Source organism: Drosophila elegans, unplaced genomic scaffold (assembly GCF_018152505.1).
Source record: "Drosophila elegans isolate 14027-0461.03 unplaced genomic scaffold, ASM1815250v1 contig_208, whole genome shotgun sequence".
NCBI classification, from domain to species: Eukaryota; Metazoa; Arthropoda; class Insecta; order Diptera; family Drosophilidae; genus Drosophila; species Drosophila elegans.
The window spans coordinates 239,125-248,227 of record NW_024545578.1 but is presented as its reverse complement, the minus strand read 5'-3'; the positions used below and the strand labels follow the sequence as shown (position 1 = coordinate 248,227).

Below are 9,103 nucleotides of genomic sequence, written 5' to 3'. Positions count from 1 at the left end.
TTGCACCGGAAACCCGAAAATTGGAAAGACTTTACTTCATCCACAATAAAAAAATCAAGCCGAAGCTTGATAAACTAAAGATACATTTGCTCAGTTCATGTGACGAAACTGCATTATATATATCTAACAAAAAGGGCACTGTTTGTTAATTGAAAAAGAAAGGAGGAGGAGGAAGATGAGTGTTGTTTAAAATAAAAGTATCGAAAAAGCGAAAGCGAAAAAAGAAGGAAATTATCTAGTTTAGAATTTATTTTGGGCGGGATAGCTTAAGCGGTCTGCCATTCAAGAGGGCCAGAAAACTTGTAACGAACTCGAAAAGGGCGTCAAGTTTTCAAATTACCAAGTTTTTAAACATTACTCTTGAAAACCCGAGGAAATGTCAAGACCGAAATGTTGTACGGTGGGAAAAGTCTATTTTGTATTTGTACAATATTCGATAACGAGTATAACCCTTATTGCTGTGACCAAGGGTGGTCACACTTATCGTCTATCGAATGCCCGATAGGCTGGGACGAATACCGCTTCGCTTTTGATATCTATAAGCACACAAATAAACAAAAGTAAATACTTATAAAAATGGAAGCAACAAGACCAAGTGCCTTGTGGACATTCAAGCTGATGGCGCCGTATGTGCTTCTTGGCTACGTGACCGGCCTCGTGATGACACTCGCATGGAACTTTTGGCAACTGGGACACTTCAACCTGGGAATTAACCTGACCTTCGCGATTCCTTTGGTGACTGTCCTGATGCTTCTCTACAGCCGACCAGTAAGGTGGGTAACTGTAACTGATGGGGATGAGAGGCCAGAGTTTGGCTAACCACGCTTTCCTAACTGCTTCCTCAGGTGCATCCTGGCAATAGCCGTTCCCTCGCTGTGCAGCTCCCGGGGCAGGGCATTCCTCATCAGCCTCGCGCTCGTCCTGGCCGCCGTGGGCCCCACGGCCAACATCCTAGCCAACCTGAAGGTAATGCTTCGCAGTCTTGCCTGCGGTCAGGAGCTGTTGCGCCAGGCGCTCGGCCAGATGTTGGATGTGATCCTGGAGCCGGTAAATGCCATCCAGTTGGCCGTGGACCTGTTGCTCCAGGAAGTGCGCCGGGTGCTTAAGCAGGCCATGGTGGTGCTACTTCGCATCCAAGAGCATCTGATCGCAATCAGTGAGTAGTTGCCCTCAAAAGCTGCGTCCACTACGTTTTCCTCGCACTCCTTACAGTTGACACCCTCAAGAACTGCGCCGCTTGGCTGAAATCCGTCGTTGATCTGTGCAACACGGAAATGGGCACTCCGTGGGAGCGCTGCAAAAACACGGCGCACCACGCTATGGTCAGCTGCCAGGCCAAGATGGGCGTCTTTAAGGCGCTCTGCCATGCCACCAAACTATTCCTGGCCCTGTGCTATCCCGCAAAAATCCTCGATGTGTTTTGTAGCGGTTACTGGGACCACAGCTGGGCCCTGCTGGACAAGATCTTAGAGCGTAAGTATTCCACGAAGAACAATCGATTTCGTTGTCTAATTATATTTTAATATCTCTCAGGCTACCGTGAATTTGTAAGGCACATAGAGCAAATGTTTGATGCCAATATCACCTTCCAGCACGAGTTTTTCTTCGATACAAACTCCTCCAAGAGTTTGGCGGACGTGGGCGAAGAGATAATCCAAGACATCAACCAGCGACTCTCACCGTTTATCTTTCTGCAAAGCTTCATGGACATTCTCTGCTGGGTCATGGTGGTTACCGTTATTTTTAAGTAGGCAAGAACTGCAACAGGTTACCAATTTAGTTTGGGTGATGTTTTGAATGTCTCCTTCAGAGCCATCATTTTCTACCTGCGCTACATGTACAGCCGGCAATTTCAGAATGTGTTCCTGACTCAGACGCTACGTGATATCGACAAGCTGCACGATAAACACGGATTCCCTGTTTTGCTGCCGTTGCAACGGCTTGAGAAGGCGAAATACATGAAGGTTAGGTTCAAATTTGGAGACTTCATCACTTCCTATTGCTATGTTATGTAATTGCAGCTCACCAGTTTACGTCTGACACTTTTCGAGCTCGCGACTATTGTTGAAAATGTCTTCTTTATGATAACCACCTGCCTGCAGCTCTTTGCTATCTGCTTTCTTGACTACGGGCTGTTCTGGCTGCTGGCCACAATGTCCTTTTACGGCCACAAGGAGGCCGGACTGGAGGTGCCCGCCTACATCGATCTGGATATCAAGGGCGGGGGATTTGTGGCCGACATCATGCGGGGAATCGCGAATGCCTTTCGACCCCTCACCCAGAAAAGCGTCCTGGACACCAATCCTTGCCTACCGCTGCCCGTGAAGCCCGACTATGCGAAGTATGTCCTGATATTGTTGCTCTGCCTGCTCGCCTGGCTGTTGGTGCTGGCCGAGCCGTATGTGTTGCGCACTCGTCATCTTATAATGGCCTACTTTTACCCGGAGAGAGCCAAGGAAAGAGCCATTTTCCTATACGAAAAGATCTCAGATGATAGATGTAAGAAAAACATTGCTTTTTGAGTAGTTCTAATATATATATTACACAGCAAGCATCTTTAAGTTTATACGTCGCAGGAAGCGAAATGAGTTCAATCATAAGCGGAATGTGGAGCAACCTTTATGTTTCAACTGGCTAAGCAGGGGCTTTGCATGCCTCATCAGCTGGAGCTGCTGCTGCTCCTCCTATCAAAATACTGAGAGATGCACCATATGCGGCATATCCCTGACATCGTGAGTAGCTCAACCCGTTCTGCAGACTTTACTCGGACATGCCCTTTCCAGCTCGACTCGTAACCCCTGCAACACTCCAGGCTGCAAGGGCGTCTACTGCGATGAATGCTTCGAAAAGTCTTACAAGAAGTGCTGCTTATGCAGCGGACCGATAGAATATGGCGATTTCTCTGACGTTTCTGAAGTGGAGTGAGTACAGTTCAGGTGAAACCCCACTATGCTGATCCCTGTGTTTTCTGTGCAGCGACTCTTCGGACTACTCCGAAAAGGAGTCATTCGGGAAGAAGCGCTACAGGGAGATCTGCGACGGACGGGGTCGGCCAGGGAAGAAGATCGAAATAAAACCTTAGAGCATTCCCCCTTTTTGCTACACATTCAGACTTAAAGAAGAAAATCAACATATTGAAGAATACTTGTCATTTGATTGAATCAATGAAAATATATTGTTTAAGGTGAGTTTCCTGGCTTCGCTTGGCCCAATTATTGCAGTAAACATACATTAATTAGCACGTAAACTGTTTTAAACAACGTAAGACGAATTTATGGTCAATTTTAAATGCAAACCCCGTCTGCCCGCGGAAAGGCAAAGAAGTCCCTACTTGGGCATATGAATCTCAACGATTTCTATGATTCGCAACTTTATATTGGCAGCCACAGCATTGTCGCCGTCGTCGTCGCAGTCATTATTGCTGATTTGATAGTTCGGCTTTGTCATGGCCTCAGTGGAGTGGCGGCTTCTGTAGGCTCGTTTATCTCCTTGTCAGCGCTGTGTCCGCTCGACAATAACACTTTGTTTTCAATTTGCGCAGCCTTCGTGCCCCCCGCGCTATACTCGCCCTTGCGAGTCCTGCTCTTGGGACTTCGTTGCTTGGCGAGCATGTGGGCTGCAATTAAATGTTCATTAAAAGCGACAGCAACGGCGCGCCGCAGATTTTTTCCAGCAATTAATGCTGTTGGCCGGACCAAGGATCGCGTCACTGATGATGACATCCAACAGTGCTATAGTCTGCCCCTTTTTTGATTTCTGTTTTGTTTTCCTTTGGGTAGGGTTTGTTTGGGCCCCATTCTCCAGGAATGTGCTGTGTAATTTACGGCCATCGAATGCGGTGGTCTCTGTTTATTTATGATCCTCGAATTTTGACATTTATTTTATTTGCTTTTTGTTTAGTTGTCCGTTCAGCCTTCGGCTCGGGCTGAAATTGTAACACGCCGTAGATCTTGGGGCATTTATGGTCCGTTCTTTGATATTGTCCCCTCTTCTGCCCGCTTCTTTTGTTCAGTTTTTTTTTTTTTATTGCTGTTTAATACATTTTCCCTTTCTCTCATCTGCGGCTTCCATTTGCATTGCTAATGTGTGCACAAGTGTTTATTTGTTATTTAACACCCGCTGACCTCCGATCGCCGCAAGCTAGGCCCTCCCTTTTAACCCCTATACACTCTGACCACCATCGTTGACACTCAAACCACACACACTCGAACGCAAACCAAAGAAGAATGGAGTTGATCTCGCCTAAGCTGAACAACTATTTGAACTGATTGTTCTGCTCGTCCAGGTAAGGTCCGTAACATTGGATGGCATCGGGTTACCTTGTCATCTCGGGGGTAGTCTTGTCTGACATTCGATCGTTCCCGCGAAACTGATGAGCCGACATAACAATCCGTTATGTCTTGCTTCGGGATCGCTGAAGCTGGCACATTTCGTTGGTCTGTTTGTGAGTGGTCTGGCTTCTGTGTCGATGAACCCTTGTGTTTTGAATCGAAGCTGGGGATATCATTTTTACAAGCTAAGACCAGGGGTGCTCACATAAGTTTTTGTAATCGCACACTGTATAGACTTATCGGTAAGCTTGCTGGTCAAACAGCGCTATACCCTAGGAATGGTATGCTAATAAGACCAAAGCAAGCCAATCGCTAATCCAAATTAAATTTGACTTTGCCTTTTTCTTGACTCTACACTGGCATTCAGGCTTGTTTTGTTTAACTGTCTTGGTAAATGCACTGCCATTCTTTATTATGGTCTTTATTCACAACAAACCAAATCATGGGGTCTAGAAAACAGCTTTCTTGTTAGGATAGCCGAAGAAGCCAATGCTTTTGAGCTCCATTAAAAGCTCATAGTTGTTGCCAATGGCCTTGAATATGGCCTTCTCCAACTCATCATATTGGAAGTGTGGCGAAAAGGGCATGTCGTTGAGGGCGTGGAAGAGTGTGTTGCCGCGCTCGTTGCCAATAACCAGGGTGCGCCCGCAGTGGGAGAATCTAGAAGCAACAAATTGATATCATAGATCCCGAAACACATTTCGAAAAACAAGGCTTTTACTCACCGGGCTACAGTGTTGAAAGAGGAGTCCATCTTGTGTTTGGACATGGGCCGTAGCAAGTTACGACGGACGTCCCAGACGTTCGCGGTCTCCCGGTTGACTGAGACAATGATCGTGGAGTGCGTGGGACTCCACTTGGCCCAGTGCACCGGCGTCATCTCGTCCTGCAGCTCTAGTAATGGTCGTGTGATGCCATCGATCCAGATGCGCACGAACCTGGTTAATCTCGTTAATAAGGAACTTCTTGGGCCTCTAGCACTCACCAGTCGTTGCCGCAGGTGAGGAACAGTTTGGGCGACCAGGGCGAGAATTCCATCACGGTGACTCCTCCGTCATGGCAGCGCAGGACCTCCAGATACTGGTGCTGGTAGTTGATAGAGCACTTGTGGATGCAGCCCTCGTCGGTGAGCACGTAGTAGATGTCCTTGTGCAGAGGGTGAGTGGTGAGGCTCAAGCCCTGCGGGTGCCGGTTGGACTCGCAGGGGATCCGCGACGAGGGGTGCACGAAGATGCCCTCGGGATGACCCTCGACCCGCTCCAGAGTCATCTGGTTGAAGCCCAGCAGAAAGGGACTCTTGATGATGCGGAACCGAGTGACGGAGCCGTCCTGCGAGAGGCTTAGAAACGGGTCGATTTCCGCCTCATCGCCGTCGTCTGTTACCTGCTTGATCCAGCGGATGGCCACCACCGGCGAGGATCCGGGCGAGGTGCTCCTCTGCGACACAGCGATGGGCACGTCCTGCAGACTGCTCACGTCCCGCACCTCGACGCTGCCGTCGTAAAGCCCGATTGCCAACAGGCTGGGCAGGAAGGGCGAGAAGCTTATTGCCGTCACCGGCCCATCGTAGTAATAGGCGCGTTCCGGCTCGCCCGGGTTCTTGATGCTCCATAGGAAAACGCTGCCCGATGTGGGCACATGCTGCGAGGAGAAGGAGTATAAACCGTAGGCCACAGCCAGGATGTCGCCGTTGCTGCGGCAGATGTCAATGTCGCTGACTGCCTTGCGCTCGTTATTGCTGGGCTCTGGCACCAGACGGAAGAGCAGGTTCATCGAGTAGACATACTCGGCCTCTGCGTTCCACCGCGCAACCTGGTCGAAGTTCCGGAAGCGCCGCAATCCCGCCTCATTCGTGTTGCTCGAGAGCGTGCGGCCCATGTACATGATGGCGTTACGGAACTCAGGGTTCCGAAACAACCGCTCGATCTGGGACGTGATCTTGTCCTTCTCGGCCATGTCCTCTTCGTCCTCAAAGCTCTCTGCCTCCTCCGTCTGCGCTAGAGCCGAAGCCAGATCCTTAACCGATGCCATCGTGGCGAACTCCTTGCTGATGTTGTTCAGCGTGTCATACATTTCGAAGTTGGACACGTACGAACTGACTGTGGCCTTGGTCAACAGGATGGTGTTTACGGCCCTCGTGGTGAACAGCAGTGTCTCCGTCTGGGCATCGTTGTCGGATCGACGCCTGATCTTGCCCTTGCCCACCGTGAGGTATTCGTAGTTGCGGTTGTCCCGCTCCGTTTCGTCGCCCTCTGGCGTTCCCTTGGCCACCGTCGACTGCGCCTGACTGTGCAGCTCGAAGAAGTCCGACTTGCGCAACGTGATCTTCACAAAGGACCTGGTGTACGGCTTGGGTTCGTACGCCTGTCCGTGGGCCTCAACGGTGCTGTACGGGTCCCAGTTAATGGTTTCGGACATGATCTTCGGGAAACATAATGGGTCAAGGTAGAGTTAAGTTGTTCATAAATGATTGAGCAAAAAAGAGTGGTTCACTTAAGTGTTTGAACTGAGCATGCTTTGTTGTCATTTACTAAAAATACTGGAAAATACTGGAAAATATTTGTTGAATACGTATAATGAGACTAATTAAAAAAGAACCCAAACTGCCCTATAGAAAAAGACGGAAAACACCACCTCCTGTTTTTATATGTTTTTATATTAATGTTTCTTATAACTCTTTGTTTAAGCTGTTCATAATCTCAAATAAAATCCCATTCTATGTTATTGATAATCTTTGATAAGTAATAAGCAAAATTGTAGTCAGAAATTGACCAGCAACTGACCAGTTGAACAAAGATTAATTGATCAACTTAACAAAAGAAAAAAGTGAGCAACTGATTTTAAGCTGGTCTTGACCACAAGGAAGATTAAATTTAACTTACCCCGCTCATCAGATCATCTATTGACTGCTTGTTGCCACCTATTCCGGCCCGCACGCTGGACCGCGTACGGGATCTGGTTGTGCTCTTGGACAGCATCGTCGTAAAGTTCGTCATTTGGTTCAGGACGTTAAGGTTGTACTTCATGAACTGCTCCACGTAGGTGTCGTTTGGTATCGGTTTGGGCGTCATGTCCACCTCCTCGTCATCGACTTTCTCCAGGACCTAAATTTGAGCGACTTTAGCAGACGACTTTTTAAATTGTAATAGTTATTGGAATCACCTTGATCTGGGAGCGAAACTGCAGATCAGCTAGAGTCTCGACATTGTAATAGTGCATAGTATCCTTCTTCTTAGCCTTTTGCTCCTCGCCCAACGCCTGGGTAACCTGCACGGACTTTTTTTTTGCATCGCCATCTAAGGTGCCCGACTGGTGCTAATCATCGCATGCAAAGGACCTTGGATGTAGGAAGTTCTGTTTGTCCCTGTTCTCCAGCAATTACTTACTTTAAAGATACTCCCATAATCTTGACTAATGGTTGTATTTCTCGCTGACACTGACATTGTTTACACTTTGGCGTTTCAATCCTCCAGATTTTGGTAAAATGTTTGTGATTCGTTTAGTTTGGGGGGACAAGTTTTCTTAATACATATGTTTGAAATGTCCTTCAATTTGTTCAAACAAACACAAATTTCATGGTTGCCTCTATTAAACATTTTCTCAAAAAAATTTTCGTTTTAAAATATTTTAGTACTATTTTTTTTATTATTAAGTAACTTATAATTATCAGCTGCCATCAGTTTGGGGAAACATATTTCTTCGTCATTCACAGCAGCCATCCTAATCAATCCCAAAAGTAAATGGGAAGCCTTCATAATTTTTAATTAAAAATCTGGGCAGCTCTTCCGCTTTCTACAAGGAGTATTCTCCGGCTCTCTGTTTCCGTATCCGCTCTCTGCGGAGCTTCCCCTGCGCTTGCTCGTTAGATAAAGGCGAGATAAAGTTGGCACTCGGGCAGAAGCACCCGCACAGACCAAACCAAACCAAAGTAAACCACCCCCTGGACGCGAAGGACGACCGGCTCCCTTTTGAAGGTTGCAAGTGCGAATCAGTTACTGTTGAACTTGCCAGCCGTGCAAACTTGGCTCGAACTCGCGTATTTTTCCGTGTTTCTGTTCGGGATGTACTGGCATATTTAGAGCTTCAACTTCGCTTTCCTAAGTGTACGCTGCCGCTGGTTCAGATGCGTGTTTTCTGGTCTGCTCCAGACATGAGATAAATTGCAACAGCAATTCAACTAAAACGTAACTGCAGCCACAATTAGAGCCATCAATGGAGTGCCAAAGTGAAATCCGAGTACCAGAAAACTCAATTAGGAATGTTGCAAGAGCCCAGACACTGCCCAAACCGCAAACGCCTTCGGTCTTGGCCAAGACAAAACAACCACAACAGCAGTCGCCGCAGTACGTCATAAATTCAGTGGCAATGCATGCCAAGGCGACCACGGCTAACTTCATCACGGGCGGCACACTGCACCGGGTGAAAAGTGCGCAGGTACGTGCAAAGGTATATCCATTGGATATACCAACATATCCCAGCCAAGTCAGGCGAACTAAAGTGAAGTGAACGTGACGCTAATTGGAAGGTTAACCCAGCCGACAGGAATGGATATGTTGTTGTTGACTGCCTACGAGGTGGGCTCAAAGGGTTGGCGAGGAGATGGGTGATTTCCAACTCGAAGTATCATGGATGTTGAAATTAGGTGAATTTATGTTTCTGGTGTGTTTATGAGTTAGAATTAAGTTCATCCGGTTTTCAACAATAAGTTGTACTAAGCCTGAACACTCGTTTTCCGATTGATCAATTGAACGTTGCTATCTGCAAGTTTAGCA

The 9,103-nt window shown here is 47.5% G+C and overlaps 3 protein-coding genes across 5 annotated transcripts in view; 2 read left to right on the top strand and 1 right to left on the bottom strand.

The window, feature by feature from the left end:
- The first annotated feature begins 491 nt into the window (after positions 1-491).
- The window catches only part of LOC108146038 (DC-STAMP domain-containing protein 2), a 28,993-nt gene continuing 20,381 nt past the window's right edge, over positions 492-9,103 (top strand). The window contains exons 1-9 of one of the 3 annotated variants that reach the window (XR_005977280.1): positions 492-773; positions 846-1,156; positions 1,213-1,473; positions 1,534-1,747; positions 1,811-1,964; positions 2,022-2,499; positions 2,549-2,732; positions 2,784-2,921; positions 2,977-3,184. Coding sequence is in view for 1 of the 3 variants with exons in the window: in XM_041708451.1 (XP_041564385.1) it covers positions 577-773; positions 846-1,156; positions 1,213-1,473; positions 1,534-1,747; positions 1,811-1,964; positions 2,022-2,499; positions 2,549-2,732; positions 2,784-2,921; positions 2,977-3,082 (2,043 nt within the window). In the remaining 2 variants the exon portion in view is untranslated. Of the gene's footprint in view, positions 774-845; positions 1,157-1,212; positions 1,474-1,533; positions 1,752-1,810; positions 1,965-2,021; positions 2,500-2,548; positions 2,733-2,783; positions 2,922-2,976; positions 3,189-9,103 lie in introns of those variants that run through there. The other 2 variants (XM_041708451.1, XR_005977281.1) reach the window with 2 other exon arrangements.
- LOC108146037 (dynein intermediate chain 4, axonemal) lies at positions 4,737-8,365 on the bottom strand. The gene is made up of 6 exons (XM_017271832.2): positions 7,718-8,365; positions 7,494-7,646; positions 7,214-7,435; positions 5,317-6,752; positions 5,057-5,269; positions 4,737-4,991 (listed from the first exon to the last, which is right to left on the bottom strand). The coding sequence occupies exons 1-6, from the start codon at positions 7,772-7,774 to the stop codon at positions 4,781-4,783; spliced, it is 2,292 nt and encodes a 763-aa protein (XP_017127321.1). The 5' UTR covers positions 7,775-8,365; the 3' UTR covers positions 4,737-4,780.
- The window catches only part of LOC108146036 (breast cancer anti-estrogen resistance protein 1), a 29,964-nt gene continuing 29,297 nt past the window's right edge, over positions 8,437-9,103 (top strand). Inside the window, exon 1 of the mRNA XM_017271828.2 lies at positions 8,437-8,765. Within this exon, the coding sequence (XP_017127317.1) occupies positions 8,544-8,765 (222 nt within the window). The 5' untranslated portion in view covers positions 8,437-8,543. The remainder of the gene's footprint in view (positions 8,766-9,103) is intronic.